Below are 21336 nucleotides of genomic sequence, written 5' to 3'. Positions count from 1 at the left end.
GGAGGTTGACTCATCTAATCCAAGCTCAGGGATGAGGAGGGGGCTTGGTTTAATGTAAGGGAAGTGTATGTTGCCCAAAATCCATGTAAATAACAGCTGGCAGTTTTAGGAAGGTTACTGATTTGCCAACTGAAGGGTACCTAGAAGTTAAGCGATGGCTCTGTGACCTGCTCAGTCCTGTACTGGACAGGCAAGGATACACATCTGAACTGCTCTAGGGTAGCAGGCTTCAGCCTCTGTTTCCAAACATCTCTCAGCCATCTTTCTCCCCCAAATCCTTGTGTTATGTCAAACAAATCTTGTTATGAAAAGCAAAAAAAAAAAAAAAAAAAAAAAACCCAAAAACCCAAAAGTAAAACCCAAAAATCCAGGCAAATAGCAAATCCACCCAGATAACTGGGACTTGAGCTCCATTACAGTTTTGATTTCTAAACAGGAAGCAGTGATTGGACTGTAAGCAACACACACCCATTATCATCAGAACTCATAAGCTTAATTACAGAGAAACTGAAAGCTAATAATTTTTATGCACTGTTATATCCCTAGGAGGCCAGTTACCATGGAAATCTTGCCTGCCTTTTCTTCCACTTGGAGCATATTTATATGGAAAAGGAAGAGAAATATAAACATGATGGAAAGATTAAATAAGACAAGGCACAGTTTGCTACAAATATTTTACATTTATTATAAGAATACAATAAAGAGGTTCTGCAGACACATGAGTGGTAACTGGTCTATTGGAAAAGAAAAGGCAATTAAAAAATGATCTAAGTTTACAAAAATGATGAATCATGCTTTAAAAATGTAGAAACAATTAAAAAATATCCTACAATGTTAGCCAAAGTTCAAAGTGTATTTCTTTTGAATGTAAAAACTAACAAATAAATAAGTGTTAAATACAGATCTGAGTAAAAATGACAAAAGATAGACAACCAACTGCTTTATATATTTAGCTTTCATCCATTTTTCAGACTTGTTTATAAAGCCAGATAAACCCGCCAAAGCCTTGTTTGTGTTTTACACTGAACTTTCCAGAAGAAGCACCCTATTTCCAGTGTTTATCCACTTCACAAATACATTATCTTAAAACAACAGAAATGATTAAAGGTGCTTTAGCCTGACATTAAATGGACCATAAATCGGCAAACCACAGCAGTGCTTTACTCAAAATGCTGCTTGCAGGTGGAATGTCTTTACCAGAAGTGCCTGAGGGCCCCACTCCTACTCCATCATCTCAAACTCATCTATCAAAAGGAAAAGGAAGGAACTTAGAAAAATCATATTTCCATATCCATTCACTATGAGAGCCCTAGACTAGAGGGCCACCCACAGTCAAATGAATGGCATGGGCACCATTTGTACATTTTGTCTTGGCTTTCAATTTGCTTGGGTTCCTGAAGAAGTCAGGGCTGTTGCTGGAACTTTGACAACTTGATTTTATTCTTCCATTTTTTCATCTGGGCTTTCCCATATGGTTCTATGTCTATGACTTTATATAGTGTTCCAGTCTTTTAGGGCACTTGCCAGAAGAAGCCAGACAAAACCAAGAAAAAACACAAAGAAAACCATAACATAAAGCCAGCAGAATTTGCACCACCACCAACCCCCACTATATTCATTCAGATGCTCAATTGGGCCATCTAACTTAATACATTTAAATGTAAATTTATGTAAAATCTATAGACGTCTGACTAAAGAAGCTGTTTCAGTGGGAAACCTCAATGCTCTGTAAAGAATGATGAACAGAAATGGCCCATAAATATGCTCCTGGCCACTGGTCCACATTGACAGTCTGATCATGTCACAGGATGCAACTGGGTAGCTGACATTTTGTATAGTAAAGTGAAATGCTCAGCAGGTGTAAGAGTTTCATGTCTTTGGCCACTTTGGTCATGGATTTGAAATAACTAAGACCCCTCTCGACCAGTTCCCCTTTATCTGTGATTTTGATTTGATGCTTAGAATCTATATTGGGGATTGAATTTAGAATCATAGGATTATAAAATTTACTTGTTATGGGAAATCAGATGAACCTTGTAGAACCAATCTCTTTGACACTAAAGCCAAAGATAGTGAATTCCGTTGGAACATGTACATATTCTGTACACTGCAGGTATGAGAGGTCTAGAATCTAAGATGGAATTATGACAAGTTCTTTTCTGTTGGACTGGTCTTCTGATTGTTACTGAAGCAAAGCAATTCACATTGGCATGGCATGGGATAGACCTCCATAGCATCTTACAGTCTAAATACAAGCAACGTACTTTAAGTAAGGAGAAAATATTCAAAGTCCTATCAAGCATGGCTCTGGGCACCTTTCCCTCGGCATTTGCTTCCAACAGTCTGGCATTTAAGAGCAGGCAGGCAAGTTTATTTCTACCAGGTCAAATTATTTGTAAAAGGGAAATTCCTACATAAGAGGGCGTGTTTATTTCTTTCTTTTGGGTTTAAAAATAAAAGCACGGACCGATGAGCTGGGAAAGACTGCCAGGCTGGTTCTTTTACCTAGGATCTCAGTAATACCAGATTCCAGATTCCCTCTCGGCCTCTAAGACTCTGAATCCAGGTTAGAGGTCTGAACCACCCCCCTCCCCAAATGGGGGGCATTTAGTTTTTTGTTTCATAAATACTGTCCAGGCAACTCAAAGAAGACACCAAGGTTATACTATTTGACAACAGCTATATGAAAAATGACTTTGGACTCTGTTTTCTTTACTGCTCAGTTTTTTGCTGCTCCAGTGTATGAATTGAGATTTATTTTTTAAGGCCCTCTTACATTTATCCTGTGTTGCTCAGAACGCCGACGTTTCCCACTGATATCTGTCCTATGCTTTCAAAAGAAGGTATGATCTTCTGGGATCAGATGAATTGCTTAAGTGGTTACAGTTTTTGCAAGGGTGTTCTAACTGATGACAGTGGGGTAAAGTGGGATTTCTATTGCCTTCTTTGGTTACAATTTGAATCTGGCTTCTTACTATGTCATTTTAGAATCTGCTTTGGATACTATTTACAACGTGCTTATTCTGATTCTTAGCAAATAGGAAAATAGGTGTGGTGTTTGGCTTTTCAGGAAGAATACTGCTTTGAGGAACTGCAGAGTACAGGTATTTTCATGCAATGTGCTCGGGGGTCTGTATTTCTAGGTAGAATGACTTATTTTGAACTTAAGGCTTCATATTTGCTGCCCTCTTTTCTGAAGCTATGAAAAAATCCCTTAACATTACACAATTGAAATACTTTCAGACATTTGCTGCCAAGAGGAGTGTGAAGAAAACAACAAAAGGTATTGGCAATAGAACAGTGGAATGGAAGAACTGAGTATGTCCAGGAGTTTAAGATAAAGCAATTATTGCTAGTGTTTACACATTTCTTTAGTGGGTAGAGGAGGCCACCTGATCAGCTTACTTGGTCAAGTCAATAGGCTGCCTCCCAGGATACCTCCCAGGATACCTCTACTCACAGAAATCTTGCTGCGTTAGGAAAATCTCTCAAGAGCTTCTACTGATAGTGTTACTCATCTAACAAGTGCGACCTGATCATCCTGTCTCCACATCTAGGACTCCAACCAGGTCTTTGAATTCTAACCTGCACCCATCATGGGGCTTATCACATACTGAGTGTGTAGCTGGCCTTGTTAAGTAGGTGCCTAGGAGTTCCTTAGAAGGCTAGGGGCCCCCAAGTACCTGAGGAGAAACTTTGATGGAAGCCAATTACAACATTATTCAATATAAGCTGATGATAAAGGCTTTACTATTTTGGTAAAGCAAAATCTTGAAAAACTAAAGGTGAGAAAAGGAAATAGTAATCAGAAGTCAAATACTGGAAAAACTAGCACCTGGTAGTATTCTCTGCACCTCATGTGGCAGATGTTCAAGAAAAACTTTCTGAATCAATACAGCTGAGCGAAAACATAACATTCCACTTCCAGCATCAACACTGTCACTTAGAACAGTTCATTATTTTGTAGAACACTTGCATCTTGCTGGCCTCAGTAATATTTGAGAAGATAGTTAGAAATTCAGGATTTGTATCTCTTAGAGTGAATTCCAAATATTCATTTGTTTTGAGGTTTTTACAAATTTGCTGACAAGAGGGAAGCTAAATCTGTCTTCGTGTCACAAACCTGAAAGACTTTTTCTTTATTAAAATTAAAAACAGGAGGTTCACAGCAATTTTCCTGAATGCTGGCTATCCTAGCTGAGTACTCAGCTGTCCTAGCTGAGTACTCAGCTGTCCTAGCTGAGTACTCAGCTGTCCTAGCTGAGTACTCAGCTGTCCTAGCTGAGTACTCAGCTGTCCTAGCTGAGTACTCAGCTGTCCTAGCTGAGTACTCAGCTGTCCTAGCTGAGTAATGTGTGCCATTACTCAGCTGTCCTAGCTGAGTAATGTGTGCCATTACTCAGCTTGCTACTGCTTAGGGAGAGGGCTGAACCACCGTTGTGTCTGAGGCCTCACAGAAAAACAGAGCAAGGGTAATTCTGATTAAACAATGGTTACCTCCTGAGATTATAGGGAGCGTAGGTAAAAATTAAACCAATGTCCAATTCAATGCCCTTTAAAAAAGTGTTGTAGAGACTTAAGAGGCACGCACTGTTTAAGGACACACAGCAGGAAGCTCCTCAAACCCTTTGTGAGGGTTAGTTTCCTTTATTGTTATTGCATTTATTGTTGGCTTTGGGTCATTTTACATTGGTGCTTTGTTACTGCCCTTCTTCATTTCCTTTCAACCTTCCTTTCTGGATGTCTCTTTCTTTTTGTGTCTTACCTTAGGCACCCTGACTGGCTTTAGGATTTCTAGATTCCTTTCCCTCAAATGTTATTGAAGACAAGGAACATTGCTACTTGTATTCTTCCATTTCTCTGTTGAATACTATGTTTCCCCACAGTAGCTCTCATCATAGTAAGCTCCCTCTGTGGGTAACTCTAGGAGCCATTTAGTCAACGTTAGTCCAAAGGTGAAATAGGGCGGATCTAAGTGTAGTCTCATTTAGGAGACTTTAGCCCAGGTTAAGCCTCACTGTAACCAAAGATTTCTAATAACGTGTGGATAATCAGTGATCTTAGCTTAAGAAATATTAAATATAACCAATGCAAATGTAAAGAAGCTTTGGGTAGTGTCTTTGAAAAACTGGAATACATATGTCCAAATGCATTAGTTGGGAAATAATGAATATAAGCATTTCCCAGAACACAATCATCTCTGAGCTGGGAATATAACACTGCTCCTAACACAAGGAGAGGTATTTGGTTTACTCTTTGCTAAGGCCCACACACTGGAGATGACTGCTTTTGCTTTAGTTCTGCTAATCTTTTTTATTTTCCATAGGACAGGATCTGGCCTTGTAGCATGTTCTCCTCAGGCTTCCTAATGACATTGTCCAAATCTTTGTTTCACTTTAATTTTTCCACACTCTGTGTGGGGGTGCATCATCCTGCCTTGGAATAACTGGTTCCTCCCTCTTTTGCATTTGAATCTGCTGCCTCAGCACCTTATTAAATATACTGAAGCCTATGCTCATTACTTCTATGCAGTTTAAAGTGACTAAGAATCTAGCACACCAGGATTTTTCTGCCACCCAAGAATCTCAGTCCTTATTAAGTGGCTAAGTGATTCCTAATGCCTACACTAAAAGTTCAGAATTTAATTTCTGAATCGGTATAAGGCAGGAGGATGGTTTTTAATGGGGTAGTAAATATTTCATTAAATTGAATTATGGCTAAGGTATAGTTTATACACCTTCTGTAGGACAGCATTTTTTTTAAAGGGGAATTTTTGGGACTCTAAGAGTGTAGCAAAATCTCCTTCAAGTAGGTCATTCTTGGTACGTGAAATCCTGACTTTTAAAATCAGTATCTTCATATGTGGTTTTGGATTCTTCCAAAATATAGTATTCAGACTTGATGTGAAACTAATCAAAACATAGAAAAATAAATGAAATTAAAATATTTAATGAATATCATTCTGATATGTATAAGCAAATCAGAGTTAGTCATAAAAGAAGTAACACTATTTTGATGGTAAACTTTCACACTGACTTAGTAGTATAATGGAAATGTAATATAAACTCATTTCCATACAAAATCTGATTCCATTTAATTAAGATATTAATGCCTAAAGAAAACATGTCTTTTCCAATTGTCTGTCTCTCTGCTGCTTATTTTGCACTGTTCTGTTTTGTGGGAGGGTCTGGCTTCCTAAATGCAAAAGCAAGTCTTGCAATGACTCACAGCACTAACCAGGGCAGCCAATTTTGTTGATAAGAAACATCTAAAATATCAATGACAAAGGGAGTATATGTAAAAAGAAGAGGGCTGAGGCAAACAATGCTTTTTCAGAAAATATCAAACTTCAAAAGATGCATGGCCATTAAACAGTGTACACAGTATACTAAGTAAGGTTTTCAGGTACATTCCTACATCCGATGACTCACCAGAATTAATTATAAAGTGGTGTGACTGAAATAACCCTGAAAAACTGTGACTTATGATTCAGATATTTGTATTGTTACATTATAATTTATTTGGATTGTTGCATTTTAATTTTTGTTTATCCCACTACAAGGTCCTCAGTGGGTGGCGTATGTTGTAACTAAAACACTTTCTTCTTGACATAATCTAACACTAGTATTGTGAAGCCATAGTTATTTTGTGGTACTAGCCAATCTTCACAAAAGTTATATGGGAAAACTGAACTGAATATAATATAGATAGAAAAACCAAATTATGGTTTAAAGGAAATTAAAACTATTTCAATTACAAAACATTTTTTCTTCTCAAAATAAACCTAAAATGAAAAACAATTGTGAAATGTGCACTGAAAATATCTAACACAATTAGGCTCCTGGTCTATACTTATCTGCTAATAAGATGTTTCAGTAATATCGTATTTGTAATAAAACAGTGAATTATGAAAGGGGAATTTTGTTGCCCACATTAAATTTGGGAGATAAAAGAGAAACAATTACATGAGACCTTTCACTGGAGACCTCTCACTGGAGACCTCATGGCAGGACAGGCTGAAATAAAGCTTCAGTTTCTGAAGTTTAAACAAAACCTGTCAATTTTATTTTCCCAGAAGAGAAAGAATATGTTGGCTTTGGCCTTAGATTACATGGAATGCAAAATTAATTTTAGGTTTCACATGTTGGTAATAAATGTTAATTTAACAGTGAAAAATTTCTTTCCTTGTGAAATGATGAACAACCTAAACTGTCTCATAAAGGCCCCTTAGTGATTCAAGGTAGAAAGACACCAGTGAGACACAGACTGCTTGTGTTTACCTCCCCCCATTTTAATAAATTTAAGGACTTATGAGAGGAACTATGCAGTAGTAAGAATAAATATATATCTTGAATAACCCATTAACAACACAAAGATTTGTGACTGGACTAATTACATCCGGACCAGAAGAAATTTTGGTTACAACTCTTTTCTTACTAAACAAATCACAGGATTTTGTACATTTCTGAATCTTCCTTTCCCTACATCAACTTGCACATTCTGAACAGTATGTTCGTGCTTCCTGGGCATGGATTAGCCTCCTAAAGTACATAATTCCAATAATTATCATCAGTGACAGAAGGGATGAATAAATTATGCTTCAAGCACAACAAAATTAACAGTGAAAAACTGTTTGCGTAAGTTTTTCTTAATGCATGTGACTATATTAAATTTAATATTCTATATGACTGAGAGACTCCCAATAAGTTATTAATCCTGAACTATACCACTGCCTGCTTTAGGACAAAGAATAAAATGGAATTTAAATGCTACACATGTCACGATGTTTTGAAAAGCTTTTTAAATTTAAGCACAGAGTAATGATGTGAACTGCAAATTCTAACAGCCTGGATAAGTGAAATATCAATGCTGTGTTCATTCTTAACACCAGAATGTCAGGATTAAGCTTTAGGTCTTGTTCATAAAACTAAAGCCAAAACCATCATTCTCTCTCCTTGCTGAGAGCTTAGCATGAAGCCACTATGTGATGGGAGGCTGTTTTCTTTAAACAGACAAAGAATATTACAGAGATTCACTTAGAAATACTAAAAAAAGGGGTAGGAATATCCTATTTTACTCTTACTTTTGAAGGTTGGTAAGTGCCTCAATACCATAGCACTTCTGAGTTTGCGCTTTGATTTACCATAGTACGTGCCATCAAAAGAAATTTCCCTTTAGTCTGAATGTACTAATCATTAAGTATGTATGAAATCTGCAAGGAGATTGAAATGTTAGATACAAGTCACTTTTCAGTATTATCTTTCATACTCTAAAGTACTGGTGTGAGTTCTGTGCGATGGTACAGGCAGCAAACAGCTGGAGAGGGCAGGAGGAATTTTCTGTCCCTAAGCTCTTCCAATGAATGCAGACCAAATAATCACTAAGGTAATGTTTACCAGGACACAGGCCTGAGAACTTATAAAAGGCTTCCAGAACATATTTAGCCCTGAGCATGACCTTCTTCTATATATGTATTTATCCTGAGAGGCAACTATATACAGATCATGGGGTAAGTAAGTTCCCTAGATAAGAGTTAAGATACAGAATCCTAGTTTTAACTGAGTTACATTTTATTCACATGAGACATCTTCAGCACTCTGCTTGCACACCTGTCAGCTAATGGTAAGAATGTCTAGGGGGCAGTATAATGGTCAATGAAGGTGGAAGTAGAAATGGGAGGGCTGTCCCTATGTCATATTTCTCATTAATATTCACCTGACTTCTAGACTGTCTACTTCATTCACATCTGTCTTGCACCTTGGTGGTGTGTGTGTGTGTGCATGTACACACGTGAATGTGTTGGTGAACTAGAATCATGAAATTCTGACAGCTCTAAAAACTGGTACAAATAAAGGAAATTACATTTTGGAATGCCGCCTCTAAGGTGAAAATGCTTAACTGAAAGTATGCTGTTATTTCTGTGGATTTGTGCTTTGCAGTTTCTCTCAAAATTTTTGTTGCCATTACGAGGACTCTATGAACTCCTGAAACTTTTCTTAGGACCTTTCTGGTAAATTCAGACCATAAAATAGAATATGTATTATGTGTTTTTAGAATAGAATATGTGAATGTTTGTTTAGATGTTTAGAAAGGCATAACTCTGATAAGGTGGTTTTATATTTTCACTTTCTTCTTTACTCTGATAATCATTCTTTAGCTGCTCTTTTCTCCAGCCCACCCTCCTGTTCAAATCTGTTTCTTGCTTCACAGCTCTCTGTAACATCCTTGAAAAGCAACTGCCTCAACTCTAACTTTGACGACGTTTCATGCGTTGTGTGTGTGTTTCTTTTTTTTTTTTTTTGGTAGAGACAGGGTTTCACCATGCAAGCCAGGCTGGTCTCGAACTCCTGACCTCAGGTGATCCGCCTGCCTCGGCCTCCCAAAGGAGGGAGGGGGGCTGGGCACTGTGGCTCACGCCTGTAATCCCAGGCATGTAATCTCATGCTTGGGATTACAGGCGTGAGCCACCGTGCCCGACCTACGTGCATTGTTTTCTGATGCCCAGACAGAGGAGGAGGAAAATGACAACCTTACAAATAATGTAGGAGCATGATGATTCTTACATTGGGCTTATACCTGGCAAGAAAGAAAAGAAAAACCTCAGGAGGTCCAAATAATTCCCAATATAAAATTCTGTTTACAAATATAATCTTGCTTTGGCAGAGGAGAAAGCCAGCTGTGGCTGGAACATGTCCTGCAAACATGGCATTACCAATGCTGTTTATAGCACCAACTGAGTAGGGTCTGTGGCATAGGATGGCAGCCCACAAACTGTGCCTGAAGTAGAAACAAGGTGTGAAAAGGATAGATCTTTTATCCTTCACACACTTAGAAGCCTGTGCTTTTCTATCTGCAATGGCCTGAAATGGCAGGATTGCTATGGTTAGCTAAGAAAGCCCTTGGTAGGACTGCCTATTTCTTTAACAAATTTGCCTTTGACTTTTTACAAGTGGAACGTACTTTTAAAACACCCAGTTAATAAAAAATAATGGTAGAAGACTGTCGAAGGTAATGTGGTATAAATTCATTGTTAATGAGAACAATAATGTTACTCTGCTGGAGGACAGAGTCCTGAAGGCTGAGTTTGGCGCCATCCTGTCACTATGAGAGTTTTCTCTTGATGATAGTGAGCTCTTTCTGAAGTTCACTGAACTTAGGGCGATTTTCAGGTTTATAATCCCAACACTTCATCATGATTTTGGAAATATCCTCTGGACAGTGCTGGGGAGCTGACATCCGGTATCCTGAAGACCCAAGAGAAGGAGAACAGAATTTAGAATGGAGGTAAGACACAAAATGTTCACACAGGGCATTATGTAGTTATTAACTTTTGGTACCTTACGCTGTAGTTATATGGAAACAAAACATCAATTTCTGGGGAGGCTGAGTTTTTATTTTCTACAGGTGATGCAGAATTCAATATTACAGAGTCTTAGACTTCTAATTCAAAGAACATTTTTTATTTGTTCATTTCTCAGAAAGTCTGATGTAAGATACATACAAATGCATATTATAGTTGCTCTAAGTATTCACTTTCAGAATTAGACCCTGTGAAGAGTTTTAAAAAATCATCTGTACAACCTATGTTTTTCAAGATGAAGAGAAGATGAGGATTTTATAAATGTGAATTCAATAGGGAAACAAAAATGAATATGAGTCATATTCTTTTACCGTCTGTTGGTTGGCAGTGTTTCAGCAGTGCATTGGGTAGTGTGTAAAGGTAGGAGAAGGTAGAAAGGAAGTTAGAAAGGCATCTTCCTTCATCCACTTCTACAACCATGCCCCTCACTGGGGCCCAGACATTAGGGCACAGTATTTTATCACGAGCTTTCTTTTTGTCGAGACTGTACGCTACACAAGTGCATGCAAGCCTGTCACCATTACTTAGTTATTCCCATCTATGGTCTAGGAACCCCAAAGGGTTTCTTCAGAAGTGCTACAATGTTGTCACATTCTCAAAAACTTCCTGAAGACTAACTGCATTTCAATTTGGAATATTATTTAAAAGGAGGTTTATCTGGCATAGAACACAAGAGTTTGAGAAACACCACCCTATTTCTCTTAACGACAGTGAACAGCCCAATCCTGCAGCTGTCATGCCAGACAGGGAAAGGGTGGAAGAAAAGCCTATATACCTCTCTCTCGCATTGAAATCCTTCAAAGTGTTTGGATAAAGAGCAGAGATGTTAGATAAATCTGCTTCTGAACCCCAGAGATGGTCTCATAACACAACCAAACAGTATCTAACACACCCCTCCTCAAGCAGACACACTATAAGTACTGCCTACCCCTGGGGCTGGACATGAACACTAACAATGAATGTATTTGGCTCACCTCTTTCTACTTGCTCTCTTGCTTGTTGATTTGTCATTCCAGGGTACGGACAAACCCCTAAGCTGAAGGTCTCCCAGAGAAGGATGCCAAAGCTCCACACGTCACTCTCTGAACTGTATCTCCCTGGAAGGGGAACAACAACCATAACCACATGAGGCACAGTACACAAGTAGGTGACCCTTCCTGGTTATGTATGTCTGTGTCAGTCATGCACCACATAATGATGTTTGGTCAATGATGGAGCACATGTATGACAGTGGTCCCATTATAATGGAGCTAAAAAATTCCTATTGCCTAGTGATGTGGTAGCCATGGTAATGTCATAGTATAACACATTACCTTTTCTATGTCTAGATACACAAAAACTTACCATTGTGTTAAAATGATCTATAGTATTCAATACAGTAACATGCTATATAGGTTTGTAGCCTAGATGTGTACTTGCTTTCTGTAAGTATACCCTATGATCATGGAATGATGAAACTGCGTAATGACGCATTTCTCAGAGTGTATCCCTGTCATTAAGCGATACATGACTGTATTTAAACTTACCAAATGAGTTCGACATGCAGTCTTCCTATTCTCTTTACTGGTTTTACATTCCAGGTCTAGTAATATTACCAATTAAATAAATATTCTTCAGGCTGCTAGTTTAATCAAACTAGCCTCCAAATCACTCTCCCTCCCCCCAAGAATAAATATTCAGCCAGTGTGCAAGCTTACTTTCTCTGTGGTATCTGAATGAGATAGATGGTTTATATTAAAAAGATATACATTTTTACGTTATCAATCCTAGGAGATTAACCAAGTTGGATTCCTGCAATTTTGTCTTATGCCTACTTCGTTTTCTTTCCATTAAAATTACAAACAAACTTAAAGCAATTAGGAAAGTTTCTTCATTTTTTCACTCATTGCTGTTTACAGATGTTCTTACATGCTTAAAGGTCTCATTTTCTCTGATAGTTTCATTTACGAAAAATATTTATTTTTCGTAAATATTAAACAGTGGAAATTAACATAGCTGGCTAACAAAAACGTCTTTAAATTACATGGTGCCTTGTTTTGTTGAAATACCTAGGTGCACCTGTTTTACTGAGCTACATGAGCTAAGCTCTTAGTATTTTTTTGGTAGTCTCCTAGAGAAGCACAAAGATACAAACCAGCACAAGGTATCTTCTGGAGATGGATGTGGAATAAAGGAGGAGAAGCAGATCAGTTTTTTCCAATCTCCAGCCTCTCCAAGGAGCTAAGAGTTTCCAAGATGTTCCCAACATATTTGTATTTTTTACTTTTACATATACTATCATAACTAACTCCATTTACAGTGGTGTTAAAGATTTCTTAAGTTATTTCATTTTCTATCCCTCATGTGGTTTCCTGTCTTAACTCTGCCACTGCAGGATTTATAAATGCTCCTCCTCCAAAACTGTCATGTTACTTTAAAACAGGATGGCCTTTCTTAAAAAAAGAAAAAAAAGTACTTAGTGAAAACCAGAGTATGCCTGCTATAATAACTGCTCTGACATCAGAGTGGCGTTGTACTAACTGATTATCAGCTCCAGCTGTGTGAAGTAGCATCCTTCTTAGTAGATAGTAATTATGGACATTTTTGGGTGGAAGATTAATTTTCTTGTCTGCCTATCATTTCATGCTTGGCATTCAATAATTTAATACTTTTCATGAAAGTCATTCTATGGCTACAAGTTAAGACTAATTCTTTAAGAAAATGTAGGTTATACAGACTCATATCTTATTTTGTAAGATAATATCTGGGCAGAGATCAATAAAGACATATTACATATAAACCAAGATCACACTCAGGAAGTAAAAGCTTATAACCTAGCTCTGAAACCTGGATCTTTGAACCTGGTTTTGTTGGGTAATTTTAACAGACCAAGAGTAACTTACAATTGTATAGCATTCTGCTACTTTTCTATGTCTCACTTGATCTTCACTATACTCTATAGGGAAAAGGTCCTACTGTTCTTATCTTACAAACTGATGGCTTGCCAGGGTCATGCAGCTAATGGCATGGGAAACCTGCTCACTAAAAATTCTGCCTCCCTCCCATTTCACGGTACTTAGTTACATCATGCTAATATAACTAATTAGAGGATATATCAGCCCCAAATACCCAGGTGACAAAAGGAAAATTTCTGTTCAATAATTGATGATAAATAGATGATTTATGATTTCTTAGTTGGAGATCAGTATTCTATTTTCCCCTTATAAAAACAGTACCTTTGGTGACAGCTGTGACTAAGGATGGTAGCAATATATGCCAAACAGGCGTTGAGTATTCTACCATTTTGTATTTTTTTTTAAAGTATATGAGAAAGACACATACAAAAAGATTTCTCAGCCACTTATGAGAAGAGTATGAGACTGTGTCAAGAGTATTTTCATCTAGGAAGGAAAGTGATCTGGCTAGCAATAGGGCTGGGAATGCCCTTTAGTATTGCTTGATTTTTTTTTTAAAGCCAAATATACAAAAACAACACTTATGATAACACAGTGACAATAGGTTTAATTCTATGCCCCACCCCCCACTTTTCTTGAGACAGGGTCTCGCTCTGTTGCCCAGGCTGGCGTGTAGTGGCATGATCATGGCTCTGTGGCCCTAAGACAGTTTCAGAGAGGTTCCTTGGACTGGAGATTTCTTTCATCCACCCTGACCCCATACTACATGGGAGATTTGAGTGTTTCACCTATTCTGAGTGAGACAAGAGTGAAGAACGAGTATATACTGCTTTCATATATGAAAGAAGTATTGGATTGGGCACGGTAGCTCACGCCTGTAATCCCAGCACCTTGGAAGGCCAAGGCGGGTGGATCACCAGAGGTCAGGAGTTCGAGACCAGCCTGACCAATATGGTAAAACCCTGTCTCTACTAAAAGTACAAAAACTAGCTGGGCGTGGTGGCGGGCACCTGTTGTCCCAGCTACTGGGGAGGCTGAGACAGGAGAATTGCTTGAACCCAGGAGGCAGAGGTTGCCGTGAGCCTAGATCGCGCTGCTGCGCTCCACCCTGGGCAACAGAGCAAAACTCCATCTCAAAAAAAAAAAAAAAACACGCTAGGATTTAGAGTCAATCTTCAGTAATTGTAGTCTGTGGGAACTAAACTTCTCTGGGTTGCTAGGAGAAGGCTTGTAGAGTCTTTCAGGAACTCTCTCATTGGACTGGGTATTAAATACTATAAACGTCTCCTATATCAAAATCTCTCCTTCCTTGTCATCTAAATTGTTCTACGTTTCATAAAATTTACTAAAGTCTACTAAAAAAGTCCCTCACTGTAGATCAAGGATCTTCAGAGACTGGGCGCAATGGCTTATGCCTGCAGTCCCAGCTACTCCGGAGGATGAGGTGGGAGGACTGCTTGAGCCCTGGAGGTTGAGGCTGCAGTGAGCCATGATTATGCCGCCACACTCCAGCCCGGGTGACAAAGTAAGACCCTGTCTCAATTATAAAAAATCTTTAGACTTGACTTGTCCTTATTACTTACTTAAAATGCTTTGGGTCTGGCTGTTAGATATATCCAGAATTGAAACTTTAATTTGTAAATACAACACTTTAGTCAGCTTGAAATTCAAAAAATACACCGTGATCAAGAGGCAGAATTTTACTTGGCAAAATTGTTTAAGAGTAAGAGGACTTTTAAAGGCTATATAACACAGAGAATCTGGCAAACAGAGTTAAGAGCAAATTCTAGAGTTGGATTTTACTGGTAAAGACTTTAAGGACTCCCAAGCCCAGTTACAGCTTCCTTAGTGCTTGAAAATGTTTTGTCATCTAACAAAAACCTTTGTGTAAATATTGAGTATTATAATCTATCTTTTATCCTGTGATCATCCCCCTTAGTAATATAATCTGACCCTAGAGTTAATAACAACAATCACCCCAGAGAGGAATCACTATGGAAAATAGCAGCTCTGCCATTTTTTCTAGATTCTAAGGAATAGTGGAACTGGCTTGCAATCACTAGAAAGCTCATAAGAAAGAACCTCTCTTACTGACACGCTGAAAGACAAACTAAGGGTGAGGGTTAGTATCTGTGGTAGCTGGGTCAGCCCCAATCAACTTCCAAACCAATTACATTCAAAAGCTTTATCTGGAAAACATTTGGTGGTTCCTCAAAAAGTTAAACATAAAATTACCATATGACTTCTAGTATATACCCAGAATAATTGAAAACTGTTCAAATACACAAAAATGGATAAATGGTTGTATATCCATACAATGGATTATTCAGTCCTAAAAAGGAATGAAGTACTGATACATGATACAAGATGGATGAACCTCAAAAATCTTACGCTAAGTAAAATAAGCCAGACACAAGATATCGCATACCGTATAATTCCATTTGTATGAAATTCCCAGAATAGGTAAATCCACAGAAATAAAAGGCAGATTGGTGGCTACTAGGGGACAACGGAACGGAAGAATGGGAGGAGGATGCTTATTGGTGACAGCGTTTTATTTTGGAGTGATGAAAATGTTTTGAAACTAGAGGTACTGGTTATACAACATTGTGAACTGTACTAAATGCCAATGACTGTTCACTTTAAAGTAATTAATTTTACGGTATGTGAATTTCACCTCCATTTTTTAAAAAAGCTTTCTCTAATTTAGGAATTAAATTAAGGCATTTATAAATGCTTTACAAATTAGTTTCCATAATGAGGTAATTTTTCATTTTAAATCAACAAAGAATCATTTTACATTTTTATTCAAAACATACCACACCCATTCACCAATCCATGGCTCATATGCTGCTTCCCTTAATGAAAATATAATTTCTAATTTTATTTAAAGCACACTTTTTTTTCCTCTTAAATTCTTGAGTTGTCATTCATCTTGTTATGGCCCATTTCATCCCAACCACAGATAATGCAAGTTATATTTATTTCCAATTACAATGACACATAAAAATTCAAGTGAAAAAAAATCCCTGCTGTTTTAAAATGTTATTCCCATCTCCTTCTTTGCTCAAGATTTATATCAGTTCCACAGACTGAGATGCTAAGAAACCATGTCGATTTCAGAGTGAGAAACTAAAGAACTGACTGACTTAATATTTTAGGAACCTAACATCAGATGAGGTTATTGGACCAATTATAAGACATTCGAAAGAAATGGTCCAGAGCCACAGCAACGCTTACTCTGTATAATCTATTACGAAGTCATTTTTTTTTGGTATAAAAACTCTTTCTCAGATGTATAGTCATATTTAAAAGTACTTATATCTACCTTTTTAATATAGCAATGTTACATATAGAAATCTGATCAATAATTTCAACAAATTAAAAGGTATGAAATTCACTTATTTGTGTTGATCCTCAAATCATTCTAACTTGCATTCTGTGCTACCCCTGTAAATATTGCTTGTGAATGTTTTATGCTGATGCCGTTCATTTTTACCATAAAAAAAAAAGTGGTCTATTCTTACCATAATTAAGAGCCTCCGGTGCTGTCCATTTAATGGGAATCTGCTTTAAGCCAGAAGATGAATACACTCCACCATCCTCTTGACGAGACATTCCAAAGTCACTGATTTTCAGAACATTATTTTCACCTACCAGGCAGTTTCTTGCAGCAAGGTCCCTAGGTTACAGTAAGACACAGAAAACGCCTATTAAAACAAATTTAAAGCCACTTTCACATTTATGATTTCCACACTTTGCATTTTTACATTTGCAATGTATTTATAATGAGGTTAAGAATGCTTGTGATTTACCAGTCCTCATCTTTTCTGTCATAGGTAAAAAACATCCATGAGAACATATGCATATGGAATAGGCCACATGCTAGTTTTCTAGGTACCACATATATTTCCATTTAAATAGAAAAACACCGATTCTAGCTTTAAAAGAGAAAATTACAGAGAAGAGGCTAAGCAAACTTGGCATTATTTCTCCTTTGGCTTTCCTAGAGCAGCATTGTCCAATAAAGTAGCCATCTGCCACATGTGCTACTGGACACCTGCAATGTGGCTAGTGTGACCAAGAAACTGAATTTTTCATTTTATATACTTTTAGTTACATTAAATAGCTGCATGTGCCTAGTAGATACTGAGTAGACTCTGATAGACAATTCTTAGGGCTTCCCAAAGGTTGGAAAGTGGCTGAGGTACCAGAGAGGTTGGCAACTCTTTTTCTGCTGCATCTGGCCCCGTCTCTCTCTAGCCCACCTCATCTTGTCCAGTCTCCCTATCATTTACTATATCCCATCCATACTGGGCTTCTTTTTGTCCCCAAATGCAGGACGAGTTCCCTAAATGAGGCAAGCTTGTTTGCACTGTATACCCTTTGCACTTAGCTGTTCCCCTTTGCCTCCAGTGTTCTTCCAGTTTTGCATAGCTGGCTCCTCTTCATTCATTCTTAGCCCAAACGCTCTCTCTTCAGAGAGTTCTTTCCTGACCACTCTAATCTTCCAAAGTATTTCTGGTGGGGAGGACATTCAATAACCAAATTCATATACAGCCATCCCTTGGGATCCATGATTGGTTCCAGGACCCCCCCTCAGATACCAAAATCCAAAGATGCTCAAATCCCTGATACAAAATGGTGTAGATTTGCATATGCACATGATCCTATATACTTTAAATCATCTCTAGATTACTTATAATACATAATACATTGTAAATGCTATGTAATAGTTGTTATATTTAGGGAATGATGACAAGGAAGTTTGTATGTTTAGTACAGACACAACTATCCATTTAAAAAAAAATCTCTGGATGGTTGAATCCACAGATGTGGAACTTACAGATCCAGTCATATACAAAAATAACAAATAACCAAGTGGAGCTTGTCCTAGTAACACAAGGTTGGTTTAGCATTTTAAAAGTAATCGATGTTATTCACTAGAGTAACAGAACATAGGAGGGAAAAACTTGATCATTCCAACTGATGCAGAAAAAGCATTGGACAAATATTCAAACCCATTGGTAAAACGCAACAATCTAGAAATATTAAGGAATTTATTTAACCTGACAAAGGGCATACACAAAAACTTAAATCCCTAACATTACACACTTAAATGGTGAAAGGCTACATTTTTTTCTATTGAGGTCAAAGCAAGGATACCTGTTTTCACCACTTCTAGTCAAAGGGTTCTCTTGGAAACAATTTTACTACTTTTCTGATATCTGCCTCTCAATTTTGTGTTTTCTCTTATGTCTTTTTCAATTTGAAAATCTGATGTTTTTTACACAGAATATCTTTGGGAATGTTTATAACAAGAACTAGAATTAATGATTTACAAGGCTGCAAAAATACACAAAGTATTCTTGTAAGCAGCAAACAACTGGAAAATAAATTCCATTTAAAGTAGTTCCAATAAGGCAAATATCTAAAAATAAGTCTAACAAAAGACAAGTCCTTTATACTACAAAACTTGACTGAAAAAAATCATGTGAATATTAATTAAAAAATATGTGAATATTAATATGGCAATTCTTCCCAAATTAATGTATAGATTTAATGCACTCACAACCAAAATTTCTGGCTGATGTGTTGTAGAACTAGATAAATGGAGTCTAAAATGTATATGGAAATGAGGGGTTCTACAATAAAGTAATTTTAAGAAAGGTGTACAAAGTTGTAGGACTTACCTAACCTGATTTCAGATCCCACTAGAAAGCTACGGTTCTCAATACAGTTTAGCATTGGTAGAAATGTTTGTAGCTCAATTGAATAGAACAGAGAGGATCTAGAAACAGACCCACATATGTATAGTCAACTAATTTTTTTGGCAGAGGTACAATGGCAGTATAGTATGCACCTCCCAACTCTAGTCAGTGGGCCAAATGCCATCATCCTTGGTCAGAATGAGTTTTCAGTCACTGCAACACTTTAGTCGTGTATAGGATTTCATTGTTAGTACTTTCTTCAGAGTAATATCTATGTTTTATAGCTACATACACTTCTGTTGTCATAACTATCTTCATTGCATCACCAGTTTAGAGATTTGTCCTCTGAAATGAGAATTACAGTTCTATGAGAGGCAAATCTAAAACTAATTTAGAGATACCTCAATTCAGTGTAAATAAAATTTCAATAACATTTACAGAAAATGCTACTTCCTTTGGGCTGCATTAAGTTCAAGTGAGTGGAAATGGGATCTTTTTGAGATAATCTATGCATTAAATAAAACCTTAGGCCTTTAGGCCATAAGCATGTACTGCATACTGTTTGCAAATATTCTAATAAGTATTAAAGGAGACAGAAAAAAGGATATGGTGTCTGGGCTAAGAAGCCAACAATCTAATTTGGGAGATAAGGCAATCATACACCTTTCTTCCTTCTTTTCTCTCTATTCTCCTCTTTATTAAGCCTACTATTGCCCAGTTCTGAGTCACACTTTGGGAGACACACTAGTACTCCCAGCCTCTTCACACATAAAAGTGCTAGAGAACAATCAGTGTGAACCTGTGTGTTATAGACTGCAAATCCGACATGAATTCAGAGGTGAGAAATCTCATAATAGGCTGGTGTTGTCATTCACCTGAGGTATCAGAGACAGCTATATCTCACCACATGCAGAGGGATATAACAGCAAATGCTGCTCACTGCCAAAAGGAGATGGAAGTGTTCCATTCATGTCTGCCGAGTAATCTTATTTGAAGATTCAAACTTCTGAGTGTGTAACAGAGGTGTCTTACAAGTCATACATAATATGAGACAGACAGGTTAATTAAGGATTAAATGAGAACAGAGAGCAGTTACAGGAATGCCAAGGCCAGCAGGCAATGGAGATGAGTAAATTTTCTTCACTGTCTAGAAAGCACATGGTGCACGTCTTGTTCTGTGGCTATGTTCACTCTTACAGCAAATCGTACAGTAAGCCAGGAATCACCATGAGGCTGAGCCAGAGTTCTCCTTTGCAATGCTGTTATGTAAAAAAAGTTAGAGAAATTTTTGCTTTTTTTTTTTTTGGCATAAAAACTATTCCCACTGGGTCTGGATAATATTGAGCCACAAATAACTACTAGCACTTATGAGGAGAAAACCTCTTTAAGGCCCTGGAGTTTCCTGATTCTGGCTGAAACATGGCATAAAACCAACAACCCAGGGAGTGAGGATTAAATGAAGCATACATCATTTGCTCTACTATATTCTGATAAAAAGGGGAGAATTATTATACAAAATGTATTTATATAGTTAGCTGCAAGCATATTTGGGGGACATTACAGTAGTTAAAAGCACCAACTTTTAAAAATACATGAATTACGTTATTTTCTAATAATTTTTATATCACTTATACACTGATACATGTTCTTTAAAAATTTAAACACAAAAGAATGTGACCAAACGTTTCCCATCAGACTTTGCCAGTTTCATTTGACTCATTGTTATAAATTTAGATACATACATTCTTATTATAAAAACTTGTACTACATGTATATATTTGTTTACAAACCTGACTTTAATTGTACATTTCTTGTTCTGACATTTATTCTAATATCATTTGATGTCCTTCAGAAAATGTTAATAATTTCCTCCACACAGGCCAAGTGTACTGCTTGGCAGATTTATTTACTTTTTTTGTTGACGACTGCGAGTATACGGTTCCATTACTTCTTTACCCTATTATTCTTAGTTGACATATAATAATCGTACATATTTATGGGACAGTGATATTTTGATATGTGTATACAATATGTAATGATCAAATCAGGGTAATTAGCATATCTATCATCTCAAACATTTATCATTTGTGTCATGAACACTGAAATCTTCCCTTCTGCCTTCTTGAGAATATAGAATAAATTAACCTTATTCATTCTACACTGCTACAGAACACCAGAACTCTTTCTATATAGCTATATTTTTGGTATCTACAAACCCAATCTCTTTCCATCCTCCCCACCTCTCTACCCTTCCCAGTCTCCTGTACCTTTCAATTCTGCTCTCTTCCTTCACGAGCTCGATTTTTTTTAGCTCCCACATGAGTGAGAACACGCAGTATTTATCTTTCTCTGCCTTACTTATTTTGCTTAA

The 21336-nt window shown here is 37.3% G+C and overlaps 1 protein-coding gene across 6 annotated transcripts in view; it reads right to left on the bottom strand.

The window, feature by feature from the left end:
- Positions 1 to 660: 660 nt before the first annotated feature.
- The window catches only part of FER (FER tyrosine kinase), a 451402-nt gene continuing 430726 nt past the window's right edge, over positions 661 to 21336 (bottom strand). For all 6 annotated transcript variants that reach the window (XM_055112518.2, XM_034960319.3, XM_063604583.1 and 3 more), the window contains 3 exons: positions 16782 to 16936; positions 11335 to 11457; positions 661 to 10244 (listed from right to left, as the gene is read on the bottom strand). In XM_055112518.2, coding sequence (XP_054968493.1) covers positions 10102 to 10244; positions 11335 to 11457; positions 16782 to 16936 — 421 coding nt within the window. In that variant the 3' untranslated portion in view covers positions 661 to 10101. The remainder of the gene's footprint in view (positions 10245 to 11334; positions 11458 to 16781; positions 16937 to 21336) is intronic.

Source organism: Pan paniscus, chromosome 4 (genome assembly GCF_029289425.2).
Source record: "Pan paniscus chromosome 4, NHGRI_mPanPan1-v2.0_pri, whole genome shotgun sequence".
Lineage (NCBI taxonomy): Eukaryota > Metazoa > Chordata > Mammalia > Primates > Hominidae > Pan > Pan paniscus.
The sequence above is the reverse complement of the archived record's forward strand: the minus strand, read 5'-3'. Positions and strand labels throughout refer to the sequence as shown.